Source organism: Ictalurus punctatus, chromosome 4 (genome assembly GCF_001660625.3).
Source record: "Ictalurus punctatus breed USDA103 chromosome 4, Coco_2.0, whole genome shotgun sequence".
In the NCBI taxonomy this organism is placed as follows: domain Eukaryota; kingdom Metazoa; phylum Chordata; class Actinopteri; order Siluriformes; family Ictaluridae; genus Ictalurus; species Ictalurus punctatus.
Window position 1 is genome coordinate 9075277 of NC_071284.1, and position 24813 is coordinate 9100089.

General features: G+C 39.5%; 1 protein-coding gene across 31 annotated transcripts in view; it reads right to left on the reverse strand.

Moving 5' to 3' along the window:
* Window positions 1–197: 197 nt before the first annotated feature.
* mical3a (microtubule associated monooxygenase, calponin and LIM domain containing 3a) overlaps window positions 198–24813 on the reverse strand; it is a 110475-nt gene continuing 85859 nt past the window's right edge. For 15 of the 31 annotated variants that reach the window (XM_053677912.1, XM_053677911.1, XM_053677914.1 and 12 more), the window contains 17 exons: window positions 23986–24075; window positions 21955–22095; window positions 21499–21561; window positions 20530–20610; window positions 20311–20424; window positions 20089–20180; window positions 18140–19994; window positions 17928–18022; window positions 16067–16117; window positions 15235–15342; window positions 15015–15108; window positions 12388–12438; window positions 8017–8082; window positions 7818–7859; window positions 4632–4731; window positions 4393–4466; window positions 198–2171 (listed from right to left, as the gene is read on the reverse strand). In XM_053677912.1, the coding sequence (XP_053533887.1) occupies window positions 1987–2171; window positions 4393–4466; window positions 4632–4731; window positions 7818–7859; window positions 8017–8082; window positions 12388–12438; window positions 15015–15108; window positions 15235–15342; window positions 16067–16117; window positions 17928–18022; window positions 18140–19994; window positions 20089–20180; window positions 20311–20424; window positions 20530–20610; window positions 21499–21561; window positions 21955–22095; window positions 23986–24075 (3302 nt within the window). In that variant the 3' untranslated portion in view covers window positions 198–1986. Of the gene's footprint in view, window positions 2172–4392; window positions 4467–4631; window positions 4732–7817; window positions 7860–8016; window positions 8083–10403; window positions 10768–12387; window positions 12439–15014; window positions 15109–15234; window positions 15343–16066; window positions 16118–17927; window positions 18023–18139; window positions 19995–20088; window positions 20181–20310; window positions 20425–20529; window positions 20611–21498; window positions 21562–21954; window positions 22096–23985; window positions 24076–24813 lie in introns of those variants that run through there. The other 16 variants (XM_017465614.3, XM_053677934.1, XM_053677921.1 and 13 more) reach the window with 14 other exon arrangements.

The window sequence follows — 24813 nt, forward strand, 5'->3', positions numbered from 1 at the left end:
GTGAATCCACTGAACTGTGGAACTCATTATCTCGAGGTGTTGGGGGAACTCAAGGGGCCTGTCGAAACATTCCCAAACCTCTTACAGCCAGTTCATGTCTTTGCATTTTATTTTTGTCTTGTTTCTTGAACTGGACCTACAGCATGTTTCAAACAAACGAACTAAATGGCATACTGAAATTGAGGAACAAAAGCTGCTTGTTTTTTAAAATTATTTATTACCTTCCAACAGACATCCAACGTCTTATATGCAGATTAGCTACCAGAAAGCATTTACACATGTCAAGAATTGACAACGAACAATTTTAAAAATTAGGTTCCATTTTCTTTACATATAATACATTTTCACACATGTTAATAAATACCAATAAACTCTGTAAAACAATTTACACAGTCTAAATAACTAGGCCTTGCACTCATGTAACTTTTTTTTTTTTTTGCTTACAGTTATCTTGTACATACATACAAAAGTCTGTCCATCTATACAGTGTAATGGTGACCAAGCTGAAATATAGGTACAATCGACCTATATACTGTGGTATGGGACCAATAGATATACAGCTTGGCCAAATGCAATACAAATGGTTTTGCCAAATATATGAGGATTTCTTGCTGTTACACAATATTGTATTAGTGATGTGTGAATGCTCGCATGTAGTACAAATTTATTTTTTATAAAAACAAATACATAAAAAAAATAAACCCTTGGTAAAGGTGAGTAAACATTGTGAATGTGAATGTCATGTGATATTATGTGATAAAGGCATGTTGCTACACAGCCAGTGCATGCAGTTTCTCATCTTGATCCCAGTATGAAGACAAGAAGCAGATTTGCTCAGAATTGGCAATCCAGGAGACAAATAATGTAACGGAGTCTTTGTGGCGTACTGATATCCGATATCAAATAAAGGTCAGCTATTCTAGAAATATACAAAGATGATATTTGTACCACATATCAATGATCTGATTGTATATTATTTTCTCTTGCACTGTCTAGACTGAGATATCTTTCAAAATATTTTATATTGCAATTCCCCATGTACATTTCCACGATTGAAAATATTTGCACAATATTCCTCCGTTTCTGTAAACTGTAGTGTGACCATTGGAAATTCATTTCAGAGAGCTGATTGTAAACTTACACAGGAATAATATTAAGATCACTTAAGAGCAAGGAGACAGCACTAGACACTGTAGAAGAGAAGCTCCACTAAGAGTGCGTCACCACTTAATATGAGCTAAAGGCCAAGTCCTATATACAATACAGGATATGCTTGTTCTTAGACATCCTTTAGTCCTGATATGAGGTGGCTAACGGGAGAATAAAACAAAACATTTCCTGATCATAACTAAATTTTTTTTTTTTAAAATACAAGGACACATGGAGATTCTTTTTAGCATGCAACGAAAATTCACTGCATACTTTTTCTATAAAACAAAAACAAGCTGAATAAATATGTTACTAAAGAGTTCTGGCCAGATTAAATGATTGAAACAGATTGTGGCAAAAAATAAAAATGCCACTGATCATGTCTCCAAATTGCATTGTGGGTAGGAAAGGCATCTGAACTATAGTGTGTTCCTACTTTCAGTCGGTAGTCAAAGTAGAAATGTATGGATATAGAGTCCAAGGACCGCTCTCCTCTGTAACAGGTGCTGAACAGTACATTCGTCAAAAGCTGCGTTCCTTTTGAAATGTCTTTTAGACGTCCCTGTTTATTCCCTTTCCGAAACCAAAAAAAAAAAATGAAAAAAAAATGAAAAAAAAATGAAAAAATGTCTTTTACAGACAAAAAAGTCTTGACTGGATTTCCACTGAAGCATAAAGATAGACAGGTGAAGAGACCGACCCTGAGCCGAGCCAGGATGAATCGTAAACATCAGAAAGATGTGTAAACGTCATCGAGGGGCAGGCAAACTCAACCAAGTCCTTACATTCCTCATAGTGGTGTTGGGAAGATTATGTTGAGTGGATTTGCTGCTACTACTAAACCCAGTTAAGGTTGAAGCCCTTGGAGAGCATTACAGCCTCCAGGTCTTTATCTTCTTCCTTCTCCCTGAGTCTCTGCTCCTCCAGGAGAGCCACCAGAGAGTCCCTCTGCTCCACCACCTCCAACATCTCATTCAGGATCCGCTTCTCCTCGGCCAGCTCTGCCTCAGTCTTCAAGTGGTCTACAAGAAAGAGAAATGCACGCGCAATATTTTCACACGAGAATTTCCAGTAGGCAAACTGTAGTGTACTCTACAGAATACACTCTCTTGTTTACTGTTTCTACTCAGACCAATGAAGGTTATATGACTTGTTTCATTGTTTTGTCACTGAGGACTGACAGTTAAGCTAATAAGAATATTATGATCATAAACTGCTTTAGAAAAAAAGTGTCACAGTCTTAAGAGATCCACAATGTTCAGATGTCATGTTTCAAGACTCGGAGTGAAACTGCTGGGTCTGAGGCTACATCCACATCTTTTTCCCAAAAAACTGCAGTACATCCCTATACTGCGCCTCCGTAAAAACATATGAATCTCTGGCCTGCATCATTTCTGTCAGGCGTTTATTGAAAAATACAATCTGAAGGTTGTACAAAATGACATTAATCTTTAACAAAGCTATCAAACTGCATAGCAGGCGCAACAACTACAGTACAACATCGTCCACCATCTTGTTTGTTTTGAATTGAATGGGTCACACATTTCCGGGTCACGTGAATAAAAATACGTCATTGTTTTTGAGTATCTCCGTTTTCTCAGTCCACACTACAATGCGTAAACGGCATTTTGATATGTATCCACTTGGGAGGGTCATTTTGGAAAAGCTCAGTTTCTGCGGGACAAAAACTCAGTGTGGACGGGAGACCAAAAAATAGACAAAAAGATGCATTTTCAAATTTATCCGGATTAATGTGGATGTACCCTGAGTAAGAATAATTGACGGGACAATTCCATGGCCTTGAAGCTCCAGGGTTATTATAGCACGGCTTCAGGGTTTAATCTGATTCCTCAGATACAACTAGTTTAACTGACAGAATAATGTAAGAGTGCACTCTATGTTAAATATGACCATACATGTGTGACAGGTTAAAAAAATCCCCAAACAAACAGATAAGCTAGGATAACTTAATACAAGGCAGGTAATAAGCATCATTCAAGCAACCATGCGCTTGTAATCCAGGCAGAATGTGGTTTGGCATTGTCCTGTTGGAAAATGCAGGGTCGTCCCTGGAAAAATCGATGTCTGGATGGCAGCATATGTTGATCCAAAATGTGTACATATCTTTCTGCATTAATGATGCCCTCACAGATGTGCAAGTTACCCATGCCATGGGCACTGACACACCCCCATACGATCACAGACGCTGGCTTTTGGACCTGACGCTGATAACAGCTTGGATGATCCTGCTCCTCTTTGGCCTGGAGAACACGATGGCTGTTTTGTCCAAAAACTATTTAAAATGTTGACTCGTCGGACCACAAAACATGATTCCACTGTACTACTGTCCATCTCAGATGAGACCGAGCAGAGAAGTCACCGGCGCCTCTGGACAGTGTTGATGTATGGCTTCTGTTTTGCATAGTAAAGACTGCATCTGTGGATGCAGCGCTGAGTAGTGTTGACTGACAAAAGATTTACCAAAGTATTTCCAAGCCCATGTCAGGATATCTATTACAGACTCATGATGGTTTTAAAGACAGTGACTTCTGAGGGATCGGAGATCACGCGCATTCAGAAGTGGTTTTCGGCTTTGCCCTTTATTCACTGAGATTTGACCAGATTCCTTGAATCTTTTAATTCTATTGTGCTCTGTACAAATCCTACCAATTTGTCTTTGGGGAATGTTGTTCTCAAAGTGTTGGATTATTCACTGGTGCATCTGTTGGCAGATTGGCAAGCCTCGACCCATCCTTGCTCTTGAAGGACTAGACCTTTTTTGGGGGCTCCTTAATTATATACTATGATTAGACAATTGCCTCACTTGTTTCACATCACCTTCTTATTTCAACTTGTCACATCACTATTAGTCCTAAACTGCCCCTGTTCCAACTTTTTTGTAACATGTTGCATGCATCAATTTCAAAATAAATGTCTCTCTTCAAAAAACTATGCAGTTGATTATGTAAAACATCAAATACCTTGTCTTTATAAGTTTTTTGTTTAAACACAAGCCAAAGTACATTTACAAATCACTCCTCTTTGTTTTAATTAGCATTTTCCCTACTGTCCCAACTTTTTCAGAATTGGGGTTGTACAAACTGCATTATTATTTCACAAAAACTTTCTCTTACACATCAGTGGAAGTTCTGCACATATATAACTTAAGGCATGATGAGTCTAACCTTGTGTTAACTATGTAGACAAATCCTCTATGTTAGTGTATAAAGTGGCAGTACATACCTTCGATTGCCATGCGCTCTCGGAGCTCTTGCTGCAGTCGACTCTGCCTGTCCTCCAACTCCAACTCACGAGCACTGAAGACACAGCAGAAGGAAAGACTTTACATTTAATTTTTTTCATAACATACCATGCATTTTTAAAAATCATTCACACAACGATTTTAAACACCTGCTACAGTTTGGGAGCTCAACATGAAGATGACTCAGACATGCAGTAAAACAGGCTGGCGGATTACTCACAATATCATCAGCTCCGACTCATAGCGCACCAAGGCATTCTTCTCCTGCACAAGTTTAAACCATTCCTGCATCAGCTTCGGGTCGTCCTTTTTGCCCATTCCTGAAGGAAGCAAACCGTGAAAGGATGAGGAAACTTCCAGAAGCCCAGCGTGTCACACAGAGATTCGACACGGACAAACACACAGACAATGCAATGACAGCCAAGCCGGGATGTCTCTCATTAGGGAATGACGGGATAGGGAGAGGAAGGACTGGGTCAGGAGCAAGTGCGCTGACCCTGGGTCAAGTCTGACCGGTCAATTCACAGAAGATGGCGTGGAGGTAAGATTTCTGATTTTAAAAGCACATTTGAGAGAAATGAAACATCAGATTACGCTTCTGGGGCATTCTGTTCTTCTCAGGGTTGAGCTTATAGTCTAAATTCTTGTGTTTCTGTTACAGACAAGTTTCCATTTGATACTTTTTTCCAACGGCCAGAGGACGCACCCAGAAAGAAAGATTTACTGTATGTAAGTAAATTACATTTTACATTTCATTCTACCTTTTGTATGGCCTTCTGCACACAGTAACCGATGCTTGGTAATAAAACACAACAGGGTATGCTGTTAAAGGAAAATAATCAATGACAGGGTGTCATGATACGGTCTGACGCATAGTCATTTCGCCAACAACTGGAATATTTCTTAAAGAACATCCCCCTGCTACCACCAGATGTTGATTAGTTTCTTATAACAGCACATCCTAAAGTGTTTTATTCATCTTATACCACAGCAATATCCCGATAATTGAAATTTTTATACATTTAGGTACATTTAATGTTCGGGAACATCCATGAAACAAGTTACTTCCTGTTATTACACATGTTATTACCACTATATAGTTGTTCTCTTACCAGACTCACTTTTTTCCCCACTCTCTTCAAATTGATCAGACTTAAACCCCATCATGTCATATTACCAATAATCCAGAAAGCTGTCCGGAAAACATAAGAGTTACAGCTTTACCTCTGACCGTTACAAATCCACGACACTGGAGACTCCTTCCAATAATGCTAAATAAATTTCTCCTAACTGAAAACGTCACCATATCATTGATATTAAAAAAAAAAATCTGTTTGGGTAGCGTCGGCCAATATGCATGTTGTTACTATAGAAACGATAATGTATTCAAGCACATTAATATAAACCTTTAATTGGCACCATTTTCTGACCAATCGGAATCGAGAATTCAACAGTGCTGTGGTATATTGAAGCTTAACCCAAATCTAACAGCAAATACAAAATACGCTAAATAATACCGGGGCGTGGGAAGATCCACATTCTTGATCCTATGCAACAACAACAACAAAGGTTTCTAAAACATTTGTGTTCATGGATAAAAAGAATGTGGCATGCAAGACTGAAATCACTGGTTGCGCACTTGGCCAACTGTACACATCAACCCATGCTAGTACAGTCCTAAAAGCTTGTGACAGTCCCTTTACCATCCCTTTCAGAGTCGTACACACACACACAAAGACATGCAAAAAGCTCATTGGAGCCAAGCAAACCTGGATGCAGCACGGACATAGGTAGCTGACGGAGTGGAGGAAAACTACAGTACACACAAAAACTGAATGTTTGTGCTTGCTGATACGGCCCTGTGCTGCTTTAACACACACACACACACACACACACACACACACACACACACACACACACAGCAAAGTTCCTCAGACACAAGAGCGATGTGAGAGACAGAGACACATTGGACGACAGGTTTTGGGAGGCGCAACTTATCCAGTGGACACGCACTGCCAGTAGCCTCCACAACATTCAGCCCCATTCTCTCCCGAAGAAGAGACACAGAGAGAAAACCAGAGTTAGCACAGTCTCACCAAAACACACACACATACACACACACAAACATTCAGAGCTCTACAGCAAAACTCGCACACACACTAATGGAATTAAAGGAATATTTTGCACATCAGTAGAGAATGTGCAGTTAACATGGACAGAAATGGAAAGCTCTAAATTATTATTATTATTATTATTATTATTATTATTATTATTACTATGACTACTACTACTACTACTACTACAGATTTTGCATTATAGATCTTTGTAGATTTATTAAATGATATTTGTACATTAAAATAAACATACTGCATATAATGTGGACTTTTTGAAACAATTTTTGGTTATGCGTTACCAACATAAACGCAGAAACGCTTTACTTTCTTTTTTAAAAGTACGTGGCTACCAGAAATTGCTTCCGAAAGTTAAAAGTACATAACTGATTTACTAATTCATTTCTGTATAATTTTATAGTAAGAGCGCCTCGGTGATTTGCAATCCGCATTAAAAGCTGCTTGCGTTATAAATCTGAAAAATGGAGGGGGGAAAATATGACAGGGGAAAATGTTGACCTATTGTCCTGGTTCTGCACATACTGCATGTTATACATTGTACATACTCTCCTTGAGAGTTTAGGAGAATTCTTTTAAAGTATGTTAAGAGTATGTGTATAGGTTTGCACTGGCATGCCTGATGATATGAAATGGACTGCAAAAAAAAAGTCATATTTTCTTATTTTCAACTCCAACATGCTGTAGCCTCACCTGCTGTACAAAATCATCTGTCAGTGGTTCTCAAAGTGCGGTCCAGGAAGCATAGCCAGAGAGTCCGTGATTTATTTATTTATTTATTTATTCATTTACTTACAGTGGTGGAAATTACAACCCACCATTATCAAGGCTATTACATTTATTGCTGAGTTTGTATTATTATTATTTATTATTAATATTATTATAACTACTTGAGTGGTAACTTGAACTGAATGGGGTTTAATATCAATAACTCAAACAAGTCAGTTTATAAATAATGTCAACTTGGACCTAACGTGTTCTAATGTGATTTAATAAATAGACAGACGAGTTCACAAGTGTTCAAGTGAGGGGGTCCATAGAATTGACAGTATTTTACAATTAAAGAGGTTCCTGGTTATAAAAAGTTTGAGAACCCTTAATCTATGTTATGGACTATACACACGGCAAAACACACAGTTAACACACGGTTATAACATGCAGCCGTATACAGAAGAGGATTGAAGCGGCCAACACACATTACATGGATTTTTATAATTTTTTTTGGTGACAAACAGTAAACCATGCAGTTATTAAATTCACACTCAGAGTGATAAAACCAGAGATGCTGTTGGATGCCTGATCTTGTTGAAAATCTTTATCTGGGGGAAAAAGGGAAAGGGAGGGTGAGGGGAGTAAACAAACTGGATGAAGGAGGAGGAGGATTGCTCCACAACTCCAGAGAGGGCAGTCTGGGGAAAAGGCCACGGGATCGGGTTGGCACGCTAATGCGGCCTGGTGAGACGGAGTTTACGTTACCTTCTGGGGAACAGCATGGGCAGAAGGACAGGGGTCTCCAGCGAGGGGTCCCGACATAGGGCTCAACTTCCAAGAGACAGAACAAAGGAGTGGAGGAGGTGAAAAAAAAGGAGGGAGGTGACAGAGAAGGAGAGGGCAGAGGAAAGAAAAACGGAGGTGTGGGAGAGGGAAGGGAGACATGAAGGAGAGAGAACAGTGAGGAGAAAAAAAAAAAATCAAAAAAGCAAGAGAACTATGGGGAGAAACTCAAAGCTACAGTGTAGTGTAGAGACAGAGAGAGAAAGAGAGTAAAAGAAAGAATGCCAGCAAGAAAGACTGAAACTAATTGAATCTACATAGTGCTGTGTAAAAAGAAAGAGAACAACAACAAAAAACGCACACGCACGCACACACCATAGGAATTCATGTCGACAAATGCAAAGGGATCTGCTGTCAATCCTAATACAGTGGCTTGTATAAGTATTCACCTCCCTGGAACTTTTTCACATTTTGCAGTGTTACAACCTGGAACTCAAATGGACTTTATTGGGATTATGTCATTAATCTACACACAAATAGTGTGCAGAATTATTTACAAATCAATCACATAAAAGTTGCGGTTGCATAAGTATTAACCCCCTGTTGCTATGAGATTATTTAGATTAGTTTGGTGAACCCAGATACACCTGTTCCAGGAAGATGTGTATTTATATAGCGACCATGTTAACACTTCAGTTGCACACCACTGAACTCCATTCAACTAATTACATCAGTTCCAGGTTAACATTATAAAAAGGTGTCAAAAATATCAAGGGGGTGACGACTTATGCAATGCAGTGTATAGTAAACAATGTTTTGCAAAGCAGATCTACCCAGACAGATGAGCTGCTGCCACATGAGACTGAAATGAACACACAAGCATCCCATCTTTGAGAACTTTTCAGCTCTGTATGGGGAAAAAAATAAAACTCATCCAGTCTTACAAGGCAGTCTTTGGTCTGGCTACTTTTGAACATTAGAAAACAAACAACCAAAAAAAGCATGTGCTCTGTGCCAGTCCATAGGGGAAAAGAAAGATGCACAAACAAAATGATATCCAACAATCGATCTGATGACTCATCCTGGTGAAATAGTATGGATGGGTGGTGGAGATGGTGTCTGGGAAGTGAACAAGGTAAAAGTCAGGACAAGGCAGGTCATATGGCTTACAGATTGATATTGGGATGATTTGCAATATTAAAGCGCAGGTGGAATGTTGGACTGCACCAAGGGACTATCACAGAGGGGACAGAGATTCCAGTGCTGCTTTTAGCTTGAAAAAGAGCAGTGGATCAATGCAACGCAAGGCAAAAGTGAATTTAACAGTAGCAAACGCAAATTTAACCAGTCTCAGGTGCTACATGCTGTAGAACACTGACACATTACCAGAGAAAGCTGCACTTCTGCTCAGTGCATCAAGCCAGCGATGGAGTTGATCGGCTCTACCAATTCCTAACAGTAACTAACAATCCTCAATAATCACAAGAAACATTAGGAAAAAAGATCCTTCGCCTACAGTCAAGCACACATTCAGGTTCAGACGTGCACGTCAGCCACTTAAATACAAGCATGCCATGAACTGCTATCCTCGAGCCAGAAACAAACAAACAAACAAAAACTCCTTCACACTGCAAGTTTCTTTGCACGATTCCGATTTTTTTGCTTGAATCGTGATAATACATTATTCTAGACAGTTCATACCTATCCCGTGAAACGCATTTACAGTAAGCAGATCGATTTCTTGGCTAATTGTTTCACTAGACTACTAGGTTTTGCTTGGTTCCTTCCAGTTTTGCCAGAATCACTTCGCTAAACATCAAGTTCATCACCAATTTCCACATAATTCTACTGCCGACACTGTGATGACAACAGTGATATTCGACCTGACTGTCCTCTTTCATGTCGCATGGCCACATATCTGATATGTATCCAATCTAGGTTCATATATGAAAGATCAGATTTTTGTATTGACACAATCCTAATAATAATAATAATAATAATAATCAGATCTGTGTCATTTTAAAGCCGAAAATAGGATGTGTGTCCCTTCAACTTGTTAATGTAGCCTAAAACAGGCTTTAAAGAATTTGCCTTTGTTGCCATAGCAGGGTAACTCTGACCTATTTCCTAAATCTAATTTTAAGGCTGTGATTAGACCGGTAGCTCCAATCTGTTTTATTTATATTTGAAAAACAGTAGTTTTCACACAAAAAGTGATTTTTTCCAACTGGATTCAAGCCACATTTGAATGTGATTTCAAATCAGATATAGTCAGGTTTATGGCGATGCAACTCAGTTTGATGTGTCAAATCAGATTCCTTGGACATCTGAGGCCATTACAGGTATTCAAACAAGTACAAAATCCATAATTCACATTCCAGCCATTCCACATATTTATTTAATAGCCTTTCATTACAAGAAAAAAAAAGGGGTTGGTATTGTAAGTATTTTACACGAAAACTCAGTATAACACACAATAAGGAATATATATATACACAATAGTAATAATATTAATAAGTAACAATATTTGGGGAGCAAAATCAAGGTCACATCTTTGGTTATTGGGACATGAGACCTTGTGGTTTTTTTGTTGCTGTTGGTGTTTTGTTTGAAACGGAGCTCCACGCAATCTCCTGTCAGTGTGGGTGACGAAGGACACAACAATACGTCTACAACACAGCACAGAAGCAAACAACACGCTGTAGCACGACTGTGTGGAGGTGGACAGGGACACTGCAAATCAGAACATTACATGAGAGGAGTCTGTGTAGAGGGATGGAAGATATCTCTCCCTGTCTCTCAAACACACACACACACACGGCCCCTGGACAAGTGAGCAGGTATGGTGGAGCAGCTCAGACGAAAGCAGGCAAAAAGCAAACAGCTGTTTAGTACAGTTTAAACAATGCACAAGCTCCTCTCCATTTTCTGAAAGCGTCATCTGAATTAGGGCCTGACCGATATAGCAAAGAGTGTGTTATGCTGCCAGGTGATGCAGCATGAGCAGCAGTTTGAACAGACGCACCTGGATGGCTTCACGTGTCTCAGAAGAAGCACGTGTTAGCCTTCCCTCGCGCCGGTTGGTAGCTGCAGTATGATGAGGGAATTGGCAGGTAACCAAATTGGGAAAAATGTTATGAAACGTGTGGGTTTAGAGTGATGATGCAATCTTAGCTGTAGTGTTGAACCAGATTAATAGGTATTCTGATATGTGTAATCTATCAGCAATTCCTGATGTCCAATACCAGCAATCAGTTCAGGTTTATTCCATGGAATTATCAACATTGATGGAAAATCGTGGTGATAAATCATGAATGCTCACCAAGCATATTGTAGGATGGTAAAGAGTGTTATCCCTTGCAGGAAGTGATTCTTCGTTTGGGAGTGAGCGCAGTTCATTTTTATTATGAATGTCTATAGCATCAAGACTAAAACTTCCAATCTCTTGTACAAAAAACCTTTCTCAGTTAATAGTCCCAAGTCAGAGAGTTCAGAATTGCATTATTTTTCAGAATGACATGGCTGTTTTTGGCCAAAACTTGTGGCTTTATCAGCTGAGATTATCAGAAGTTGGATGTTCTTACCAGTATCTGTGAAAAAAATGTAAATATTGGTCAGGCCCTAAACTAAGTATAAAGTACTGGGCAAAAGACTTGCCACAAATTATTTGATAAATTTGGTTTTAGATGTCTATTTTATATCTTCTTCTTTTAAAAAAAAAAATTCTATCTTAAATGAACAAACAAACAAATAAATGTTAACAATGTTACAGAGTGGTAATAAACCACTTTCCCAATAAAAACATCATGGATGTTGTCTATTCTCCAAGATGCTTGGAACAATCAGAGGCTGATTTCTTTATATAAGTGAACTGAAGCAGTCTTTGCTTCACAGAACTGACTATGGCTTTTGCACAGTAAGTATATTCAATATGTCTGAATAAATTAGAATCTACAGAATCTGTTGAGAATAGTTTATAAATTGGTTGTCTAAGAGATTAAAGAAGAAAATCAACAGTACACAGAAATAAAATTTGACGTTGTGTGATTAGAAAAGCAGGGCCTAGTCTAGCCCAAAAACTCTAGTCCTAAAAAAAAAAATGTAATAAATTAAATCCTGATTATAGCAAGTGATTCAGTTGCCTTGATTGAGTTGGCATAAAAACCATTTCAAAATATAGTTTTAGAAAGAGCTGCATATTCCTAGGAGTGTGCTTTTCAGTGAATAATGAGGTTACACTGATCTGTGTTGGCAGCGAAAACACAGTGACAGAAGAGTTTCAGTAAGTACAGGGAGAAAAGAGAGGTGAGTTAGCTGACTGTTAGTCTGAAGCGACAGGTTTGAAATACATACCGCCCAGATGCAAGTCCAGGATCTCACTGTAATTAGACTCTCCCCAATAGTCTACAATAAGGATATATTAGAGATTTGTTACTGCACACACAGGCAAAGCTAGTCCAAGAAAAAAAAAAAAAGTCATGCATGTGTCTGAAAACAAACACCCACATCCACCCGCACCCATATGCTGTAGAGTGTGCAGAATACGTTACATTTTATGTATGTATGGGTATACATGTGGTTAAATACAGACGTTGCATGTACACGACAAGTCTCAGAACAACAGAATGGGCACATAGATTTGCTGATGTGTGCTGCTGTGCCCTGCCACAGGCGCGGATCTGGGAAGGGGTTTTTGATTAGATGAACTATTTTAGCAATCGTTCGTTCTTTCATTTGATCTAACCAAGAAGAATGTATACATCTTGGATATTAAAATATAATCAAAATGGTAAAGACCAGTATATTCCATATACCCCCATAAGGCCACTTTATTTGATGACTTCTGATCATGCTGCAATTTAAAGTCAATATGAAACGTTGATATAGTGTAGAGTATATGTTGGTCAATGTATAATAAATACAGTGATGCTTTAGTACATCCAGTGAGAGGGCACACAAATCTATGATAGACACAGTGAATCGGTTCCATGCAGCTGAAACACACACAAGGAGAAATCAGGAGAGATGATGTCACGGACAAAGACTTTTAACACCTACTAACATTATCGGCATGGATACCTGAGCGCCTCTTGCGCTGTTTAGGGCTAACACTAGAACCTTTATGTAACCCTTAAAGAGAGTGAAGGATAGACAGGTTAAGGAGCATCTTCAGAGATTCAGTTAAAAAGCACTATTTTCAGTTATGTGATAGACAGAGAGGGAGGGGATGAAACAAGAGCAAAATGATCAGCAAGGACAAAGTATTGTTCACCGACCACAACTAAAGTTGTTGAGCTACTGTAAATCTCTCAGTATGTACAGTTTCATTTAAGCGTTACTCATGTCTGCAATTATAAACATTAATCTATTCACGTAGGCCTCTTGAACCAACATTATTTATGGCCCTAAAAATGAAAACAACCAGAATCGACTCAATCTGTCCCAGCGATTTTTAAATCCTTGATAGTCCCTTGTCATGTGCTTCTTTAAACATGATTTGTATGTGAAGAACATATAAAAATATGGATAAAGCCACAATGAGTTCTAAACACACTTTCTTCCACACTGTGCTCTGCATCTGTATGGACTGAAGAGGTGAACACACAAAGCCTTGGCTTCCTGGAGCTCAGCTTACGAACATTTCTATCAGGCCTGCCACAATTCTGAAACCATGACTGATGATTGTCATATGCATAACAGTGTTTAATTAGGAGATTTTGTGTCTGGGGTATTATTATAATATTTTATTTTTTTTATTTTTTTTATATTCATTGTTACTCGATGGACAATTAAATAAATTATACTTCTTCTTACTGACTTTAGCAAAACCAAAGTTTTCATTTTGTGTGGAGGTTTAAAACTAACGCTCTTCATTGTGCTGCAGTACACCTCGGGGCGGTTACTATAGAGCACCAAAAAAGTTTTGCCTTTTTTTTTTTGCGGAAAACTTTTTGGATTAGAGAAATTCCAGTTGCACGAAATTGTTCCGCACGATCTTTCACAGTGATGTTTGTTGGCAAACGAGTCCTTTTAGCTGTACTCATGTTCGATGCACGTGAATTGAAGAATGTTTGGCGGAATGCGCGTTGTGATGATGTCACATGACGCATCTTGGAAAAACGTTCGGAAAATCTGAAATAGTTTAGGAAAATAGCAAGTTCCTCTGAATGTTGTGGGGTTTGCTTGATTTTGGGTTAATTCCTGTGATCACAAAATCACAAAATCCTGGAGGGACTCACTATAGTTAGAGTTACTGCATTCCAATTATAATTATAGTTAGAATAACATCTCGAATCATATTTTTCATACTGATTTGAAGAGAGAACTCTGCTGGTCACAGCCAAAACATTTGTTAATAAAGTTCATAAAGACTTTATGATCCCCATCCCCCATATTTACAGATAGCCTTTAAAAATGCCTTTGACAAAAAAGAAGGTATTGAAATCATTCTCATGGCTGGATCGGGTTGTGATGGACTTTAAAAGGAAACATGGCGCGCACATCACACACTACACTGTTGCCAACATTATTAACAAATTAAAAGACTGTAAGTGTTCCAAAAATTCAAAAAGACATCCACTGAAGAAGGCACAACCGACGTTGCTGGCAAACACAGTCCCCTATGTATGGAGACTTTGGAACAAAGTGTATACTGGTGCAGTGATTTCTGCTAAGTGCAATTGGGTGATTATGTAAAAATTGTGACAGGCCTTTATACGCTACACATAGTTTAACCAATCATTTAAAAATAGACGAAAATGCACAATAATTTAATTTGAGCAGAGACTAACAAAATATTATAGCAAAACTAGCTTGAGGTTATTTGTTACAAACGAAACAGAACTGCAAACAGTGGTATGACTGTAGAAAACAGGGTAACGCTCTTAAATTTCATGCAGCCTTTTAATAAAAAAAAATAATAATAAATTAAAAAAACAAAAAAATAAAAGCATTGAAAGGAAATGTAAAATGTGAGGTACCTGCTTCCCCTCGCAACGCCTTCTCCACCGCCACTCCCCTCTCCTCCAGCTGTCTCTGTTTCTCCTCCACCTGCTCTAACTGTCGCTGAATGATCTGAATGGTACAAACAGACCCATAATCAAGACTCTGATTTCTCAGTTGAAAACGATTAATTTTCAATTAAGTTTTCTAGTCGCTCTTCTGCTCTCTACATGTCCAAAATCACCAGTACAGTCTTACCTGAGCCCTGTGAAGCCTCTTCAGCTCCTCCTGCTTGGCCTGAAGCCGAGCTGCCTTCTGGACCTTGCGTGTGAGCTTGGCATTTAGTTCTTCCTCGGTGTACGTCTTCTGCAATAAAAAGAGAAACAAAGCATTAACCACGAACAAAAAGTGCAAGGAGAAGATAAGTTGGGTGTGAACTTTACAGGGCCAGTTCTTCATCTACATTACAAACTAACATCTGAAACAACCAGCTATGACAGGACCACACTAAACACAATGACATCCAATTATTTACCATTCAGGGAAAAAAAAATTTAGTTCTACATTTGTATACATTACACCCTAGCCATTGTGCCATATCAAGTGGAATCTGTAATTTATATATTATACACACACACACATACATATATATACATATACATATATATACATATATGCATTATGATTTTTATTTATTGTGAAATATGCATTTATTCCCTGCTTTATAAAGCATACATAAAGAAGATAATCAGAGAAGTAGAAAACAGAAGACAAATCTGGAGAGAGGTGATGTTTGTGGCATCCATGTGGATTCAGCGTTCTCTACTCAGCCATGGAGAGAATGTGAGCCAGTGAAAAGTACAGTGCAGAATGTAGATCAGCTGAAAGCCTTTTGGAAAAATCAGGTGAATACAGATGCAGTTGCATCCTCCAGAAGTGAAAGGGCACCAGCGATTCATGCTTATAAAGAAGACTATTAGTAGTACGGTAATACAGTAACACAGAGAAATGTGGATCACAGTAGACAAGAGTTGAGTAACAGACTGAAGCATGCTCAGAGTGGGTGGACCGATGTGAATGAACACACTACCTTCGTGGCATATGATCTCTTGAACGCCAATGCATGAGGAACATAAACAGACTTGTAGGGGGGATAAAAATATAAAACACGAACAATGAAAAAACACAAAAACAAATGGTGTGAATGAATGGGTTAATGTTTAATTAAAATTTGAACAATGGCAACACACACAGACACAAAAACATTTACCCATGCTATACTGTCATAAGGTTGAATGTAAATGTACACAAACTGGGGGTATATTCTTAAGCAGAGGTGCCAACATCTACACTCAGGACATAGCATTTGCAATTTTTGAGTTTTTGCCCTATTTATTCGTGAGACAGCTGAAAACGGGGTACGTGAAAGACCACCACCTGAAAACTGTAGCTTTTCCTACTATAATCGTGCCCACCACGTTGATGTTCTTCCATCCATCCATCTTCTATACCGCTTACCCTTTCTTCAGAGTCACGGGGAACCTGGAGCCTATCCCAGGGAGCATCAGGCGGGGTACACCCTGGACAGGGTGCCAATCCATCGCAGGGCACAATCACACACCCATTCATACCCATCATTTGGACACGCCAATCAGCTTACCATGCGTGTCTTTGGACTGGGAACATGCAAACTCCGCATACACATGGCCACAGTGGGAATCGAACCCCCGACCCTGGAGGTGTGAGGCAAACGTGCTAACCACTTGACGTTAACCACCTAACCACCTAACCACCAGCTAACCACCATGCGCCCCGTTGACGTTCTTGATCAACTAAAACAGGTGTGTTAAACCTGCAGGAAGGTAGATCTCAAGGAACAGGGTTGGTGACCACTGATCTAGGTGAACTTTGACCATGATGCTTGGACTTGCGAGCCAATAGAAACCAAGTGGGTCTGTGGGACTATGGTTTCTTGGGTTGGTGAAAAGAAATTGAAGACTAGCGTATTCTCAAGTAGCGGTCACAAAACTTCACTGTTGCTTGGGAAACATGAAAAAGCCTCTTGCAAAGACATAATTTTTGGGGGTTAATTTCTTTTATTTCTCTCTACGATCTAGGGTTTTATTGTTAGCAACGTTGGCACCTCTGCCATAAGTAACGATCGTTTAAATCAATTAAAACAATTAAGAATGAATGCACTAAATACTATTGAATTGCATGCTTGAAATGAAGTCAAAAGTTTAATCACAGACACAGGTGTTATCATTTGTGTCGAGAAAGGAACACTTCAGATTTTTTAAAATTATTCTTACACTCGATTGTGCAGATTGTGGTGCTTGATATATTTTTGTATATAATAAAAACAAAATAATGACTCTTCGCTCTAAGTATTATTAATTAAAGCCTTAATAATTTAGAATATCCTCATAAATGCTACAGAAAATCTAAGTACTGCATCTGGTCCTGAGCTGCTCGACAATCACATTCGCATTGAAGGTAATGGATTTCTAATAGTGAATGCCATTAAAAATAGATTATTAAATTTGAAATTTGACGTGAAACTATTTGTTGAGCCAAATTTCTACTCCCTATCCCCAGTCATCCTAATTTTGTTCCAATCAAGAGTGTCAGAAATCCACTAGATTCAAATACAGTTACTGCTTCCTATAGAAATACCTTCTCTTCTTTACAGTATCTTGTGCCATATCTTTCTCCATTTTCACTACTGACATCTCTTTGATCCTTCTTTTGTCCACTTTCTCGTTTGTCTCTGCCTTGCTCCTTTCTTTTCCCTTCCTTTTTTTTGCTTTATCATGCCCCCCCTTCTGCTTCCTTACATGTTTGTTCAAATCAGACAACAGCTCAAACAAGCTCACGTGTTTCCATGAAAGGCAAAATACCGAATCGATGTGAGAAAAACAAAAATCCCCATAAAAGTTACATCGACTTACATCCGCCTTGGACTTCTGAGAAGATCTTTCCAGAACATCATCACAGGACAGATCCGAGTCCTCTGAAAAGCTGAGGTTTCTTCTCAAATGTAAATCTAGCACAAGAAGAAATGGAATTTACACCATTTTAAAAAACAAAAAAACAAAACATGAGTTGTTGAAGGTTTGGTGTAATCCCAAACAGAAACCGATTTAACTTCTAAACCGCTCACCTGAGGACCTTGCCACAGGCGATCCTTTCTTCTTTCCTGAGTCTACTGTTGTGGAGCTAGAGGGTGTGCTCGGACAAGACTTGTCATCTTTCTTCTTCTTGTCTTTCTTGTAGCCAGAAAATACAGCTTTCCACAAGGACTTGTGTTTAGGTGGGGTCTCTTCAGTACCAGAGTGCTTGCTTTCATTTTTTGACTTCTTCTCTTTCTTGTTCTTACGTGGAGAGAAAAGGGAGCTACGTTTTTTACTCTTTCCTCCTGTCGAACTCTCAGATGAGGTGACAGAACTGTCCACGCTCTTACTTAAAGGTGAGGTAAAGAATCGGTCAGGAAGCACCTCTGCTTGCTTTTTGCTCTCCAAGGCCTTCATAGCTGAAGACTTTGGAGAACTTGAGCGCTTCTTGTTTTTAACAGCTACATCCGAAACGTTCCAGGCTACTTTGGCCACAGCGCCCTTACTTGACTCAGCCTCTTTCATTTTATTAATCTGCTTGGACATGGCATCTTTAAGAGCTTGACTTTTCACCGATTTCTCCCTCTCCCTCATCCGCTCTTCAGCAATCTCCTTGGCTTCAGGAGAAAAGTGCTGGGGACCTTTCACCGATCTGGACACGAGACCTCCATGGATGTTGGGTTTCCCATTCTCCATAGCCAAAGCGAGGTGGAGGGGAGGCTTGTTCACTCTGCTGGTGGGTGGGGTGTAAAATTTATCCTGCATGCTTGTGTCAGGGGTACGATCATCATATGTGTCCTCCACATCATCAGCAAATGGAATCTCGTCTACGCACTCCGCAAAGGATTTCCTCGCTTCTTCTCGGCGTGGTTTATTGGGCTCTTTTATCCTCATCACCACTGGGGGGTTAGTTCTGGGAGCAGCTACTGGAACATTCACAAATTTGTCCTGATCTGGACTGGTTGGCGTTTTAGCTTTGGCGGGTGCCTTTTTCACTTCAGGTTCCTCACTGGGTGTAGATAGTTTCTCCCAAGACACTTGAGGCTTCTTCTTCGTAAGAGTTGCTGGCTCCTCATTTGGTGGAGGTGGTGGAGGACTGGAAGGAGGCGTGAGCATGGTGGAGTCAGAGTTGTTAATGCTGTCACAGGTAGGCGTTTGAGTAGTCGTATAGCTATCGTTCAAACCCAGACCCGAGCTACTGCTCAGATCCCTCCTCTCTGAGCTACTACTCTTGGGTTCTACAGGAGAGATTACCTGACCCTCAACAGTAATATTGAGTCTGTGGATGACCGTGCGGCCTGTGAATGCTGGCTTCTCCGATATCGCTTCTGAGATCTGGGGTTTAGATAACACAGGTTCTGTGGTAGGGGTTTTAATAATGCTCTTCTCTACAGATTTGCTCCTATCCAGTGGGGTGAGCCCTAAACTCCTCCTAATCTCAGCACTCTTCTGCCAGAACTCTTCAATGATATCAGTCTTCTTGACTGGTGTTTCTACTGTCACATCCTTTGCATTCAAAGATTCTGTGGTTATCCTCTCTGAGGCAGGTTTTGCCAGAGGAGTGGAAGTTACAGCAGGAACTGGTTGAGTCCTCACAGGAGAACCTGAAGAGAGGGGTGAGGAGGGCTCCTGGCATATTAGGGGCTGAGCACAGATTGGGGATAAGGGGTTGGCTGAAGGTGAGCAGGCACAAGACTCGACCGGGACAGGAGATTTGGGGATGACTGTATCTGGTAGGTGAGCTGGCTGGAAGCGGATAGGAGATACCACCGCAACAGGATTACTTGGTGTCTTAACCTGAGGTGATGGTGGGACCTCTCTTTTGGCATCATCAGGCAAAAAGGGCTCAGAAAAAAAGCGTGTGCCTGGAGATTTAATCAGCACCGGAGTCAATGTTTCTTTGACCTGGAGGTAGAAATGTCGACAAACCAATTAAGACATGGGGCAACCTTGATAACGAGGTGAAAGATGAAGAAAAAACATAGCCGAATAACAGTACCTCTTCAGCAGGTGTACTTGGCTTTGGGATCGGAGTGAGAATAACATCTACAATGATTTCCTTTGGACTAACAGACACCCGTTCTTTATGCTCTGAGAGTATAAAGCAAATAGAGATCTGGGTGTCTTTTTCCTTAGGAGTTAATACTATAAAGGATATACATATTAATGGACTACAATCAAACAAAATGGCATACTGTTCCAAGTTTACATCAAAGCGTACCGATTCTGGAAACTTGCTGTAGGTTCTCCGGCTTCCCAGTGTCTACTGGAAGAGGCTCAGGATCTTCAACATGCTGCGAGCGAGCTTCAGCTTCTGCATCTGAAGGGATGTCTTCTGTGGCACAGAAAACATATAACCGCTGTCACTCTCAATGTACTCACATTATATAACACATAGGCATAGCACACACTGATGCAATCCATCATTAGTGTGACGAACCTTCATCCAGCTCAGTGCCAGGCTCAATATCTGGGCTTCCTGCTTCAGCCACAGGCTCTTCCTCATCATCTACACAGGGCTCTGAGTCAGAGGGGAAAAAAGACGCAGAAGTGTGAGGTTATGTGTTTATGAGTGAGACAAGTGTAAAACAGCCACCAGCTCAAAGGTCTGTCAGGATGACCCACGAACTTAACCTTTATATACTGTAGGTGGTAATGTAAATGTAATGGAAATGATAAAGTGTTAGGCATGCACAACATTAAAAAAAAAAAAAAAAAAAAAAAAGTATGTAAAAAAAAAAAAAAATTTAACAAATAATTACGTTCTGTATAATGTTACCCATGCCACAGTGATTAGTGCTTAGCTTTTGCACACGCTTATATCCATTTACAGATATGGGGAAATGGATAAGACTCGGTTTCAGCAGCTAGGGAGAGAGAGGAAAAAAAAAGACGCCCCCCTTCCACAGACCAGACTTAAGTGGTCACACTGATTTTAGACCTTACATATATCTTAATGTCTGTCTTGGAAATTAAAGCTATCGAACCATTTTTGATTTCAACACGTGGTTACCGATATGAAAATGACAGCATCCAGAAAATGCCATACAACCTGTCCAAATACTGACTTCTATGGCTGTATTTATTTATTATAAGAAAACGAAGACCTTTAAGGCCCACCAAATTCTTTTTTTCAACTCTGTGCTGACTCAAAAACCCCACTATAATAGCTAATAAAGTTAATATTCAGGTCAGTAAGCAGCAGAGGATAGATATTGGACAGCAAGTTTCCTGGTTAAAAAAAGGCTGTCAAATGGTTTCTGCATGCACAGTGAAATGACAGCTTCATCATGCAGCCAGTGTATCCGCCTGGGTGTGAATACATCTGTGTCACATGCTGTGCTCAGCTGCGTGTGTGTGCATATAGAGAGGTATATAGGGAGAGCTGCAGCTTTGGTTTTGGCACTACCTCCAGACATGGAGTCCAGCCAGGCTCTGACAGCCTCGTGCCGCACTGATTTGTGGGTGGGGACTAAAACAATGAAATGAAAAAAGGTACATGAATAAACACAACATATGAACAACACAACAAAAGAACGGAGCAAGGAGAAGAATGGTGCCTATTCTGGATGCACCATAATGAACATCAACTGGAGTGGTCAGGGAGGATGATGGAAACAAATCATAATCAACAAATCAACAAAACAATAACATCCACATAATGAGAACAAAAAAATCTGAAAAAACACAACAACAAGTAATATGTATACAGAACACCACTGTTAGAAAAAAAAGGAATATTAAGCGATGTGGATGGCATGAAAGACAGCAAATGCCACATTGTTTCTCAAACGCACACATGCAAAAACACTATTATGGCCCCGTGCGAGTCCCAGCAGCCAGGCACTCCTCCAGACTGGGTTACCTGTGCAGGATACAGGATGGGTGTTCTGAGTGAGGAGTGAAGGAAGAGAGCCCGAATCTGAGCACTCCTCCTTTTCTCCCTCTGTCCTGGGGAGCACGAGGTCCACCGGTTGCAGGGTTTGATGAATTCGCAGGCTTCTGGCTGTTGTGTCATGGTTTGAAATTTCATGTGGGAAGTGTGATAACGAAAAAGAGGAGGAGGAGAAAGTCATAGAAGACACCGTGTGAAGATCAACATAAGTAGTAACAAAAGCAGGGTCGGGAGGGAGGGACAGATGGAAACAACGAAGAGAGAAAGAGAAAAGGAACAGGAGATTTTAGAGAACAGTTTGTATATAATACAGCTTCAGGAATAGTACAAGCATGCATTAATGGCCAAGGCTCCAGATTAACACTATGAGGACAATAAAAAAAAACTGCACGGGATAATGTAAAAAATGTTTTGGGTTCTTTTCAGCATAATATAATATAATAATATTGTTGCATAATGTTGCATACATAAACATAATTTAAAAAGTGGATACTTCTAAACCAGGGATATTAAACTAAAACTAGTGACGGTCCAGTTACATGAGATACCTGGTGCACTTGGAGAGCAAAATAAATGCATACTTCTCTGTCTAGTTGTCTTTTAACATGGGGGGGGGCTTTTATATATATATATATATATAAAAAATAGTAAAAATATTTTTTAAAAAAACAACATTTTTTCCTTTTCTTGATGAGCTGCCTAAATGATTTACAGTGATTAATAATTTATATAATTTATAATGAATAATACATAAATGCAGTTGACATAAATGCTAATAAAAAATTTTTTAAATAGATAATTTAACAAAAACCTTCTGAGTCGCTGAATTATAGCCATTTTTAAAACAGATTTATTGGTTCTGCTACAGTATCCGGTATGGTGAAATTACACAAAAAATTCACAAAAATACTCTGCTCTCATGGATATCAAACGATTGCAAACAAAACACCAAAAAATAATCTTGCAGCCACTTCCCATTTTGTGAAGCTCAACAACCTTTTGCTGCACATCACAGCTATATTCCTTTGTTATGAATGACTAAGGAAATTTGACCCGTGTTACCTCATATTTATACCCCTGTGAAACAGGAAGTCATGGTTCAACAATTTCCTGTTCCTAGTCACCCAGGTATACTACAAAAAAAAATTAAATATCAGTGGGAATATACTGTACTTCAAATACATTTTTCTCATATGTATTCATAGGATTGCCAATAATTGTTGAACACACATTTAACAAAGATATTTTTTGATAAACCTGTGTTTTGTTTGCAATTGTTTGATATCCATGAGAGCAGTGTTTTTGTGAATTTTTTTCAACAAACAATCAAAAGGTTAAGCACAATTTTTTTTAAAGACAATTTTTCACAGCCTTCATTGCTCATATTTACCAAGGGTACCAATATTAGTGGAGGGAACAGTAGCTAATGGTGTTATGGCAGTATTTCTGATACAAAGTTTCAAGAAAGAAGTTTCTGAAAAAAGTTAGTCTGGAGCCTTGTTGTATGCAGACTAATATTTGGACAGACCAAACAAATAATAACACACCCACTCAAATTTTATTCAAACTTCATATAAAAACTATAATTATTACGGTATATTAGTATAACCAAAAAAGGAAAATATCTGGACCTTGGCATTGCAGACATGCTTAAATAAAATACTGAATTGTTAGACAATAAAAATCAGCAGTTTGATGATTGGGTAAAAACAGCTCAGGTGAAAAGCTTGAGAGAAAAGAGCTTTTATTCCTGTGCTTTTTACAGCATCTGAATCCTTTAATGCAAAACCTGCACATTTCACACTTCTTCAGTTTTGACCATATTTGGATAACATGCCGTCAGTATTCATGTGAGAGAAAAACCACTTAGAACCAATATCAGTTTTAATGACAAAACATGATGAATGGACAAAGGCAGGTTACAAGGTGGGTTTTCTCCAGCCAGTGATTTTGTTACCGGTGTGTGTGTGTGTGTTCAAACGCATCCACAGGCAGATATACCTTTAAATGTACCCGTATCCTCTTCATCTTTCAGGTTCTCCAGCCATAGAGCTGACTGGAGCTCCCTTTCCCAAGGGCAATACTCCCCCTCTGCCAGCCCACACAGTTACCCCAAACACACATACAATGACACACACATAGTGGAAGGATAGACAAATGAGTCAAACATACATGGAGAGGGTAACAAAACATTCGCCCACACAAACACAGACACAGAGGATTAAGAGGAGAGAGGGGTAAGTGGTGTTTCCACAGTACAGGGTAACAGACACTATGACAGACAGTATGATAAGACCCTTAGCTTCCCTCCTATTACACTTTCATGGCAACTTGATTATATTTGGTTTACTAAATACCAAAACTGTCAACAAACTAAACACTTTCAGAAATCTCCAGAAATCAGTCGGGCGGTTCTCAATGAACGGAGAGAACTGCAGAAAGCATGCAGGCTGCATCTATGAGAAACACTGAAGATATAATATTTAGTGTTTGAACAGATAATGACATAAACTGAGCTTTGATATGTGTGGTGGTCTGGGAAAGCCCTTCACATGGTCAAATGTTGGTTTGGTTTGGTTTGTGGATGTCTGACCATGCACAAAGCGAGCTCCATGAAGACATGATTTGCCAAGGTTGGAGTGGAAGAACTTGATTGGCCTGCACAGAGCCCTGACCTCAACCTTTCTGAACACCTCTGGGATGAACTAGAACGACGACTGCACCCCAGGCCTCCTCACCCGACATCAGTGCCTCACATTTTGACAGCCGGTATCTGATTATAAGCCGAGTTGATTATATCTGGTTCGCGGCGTCATTTAACTATCCAAC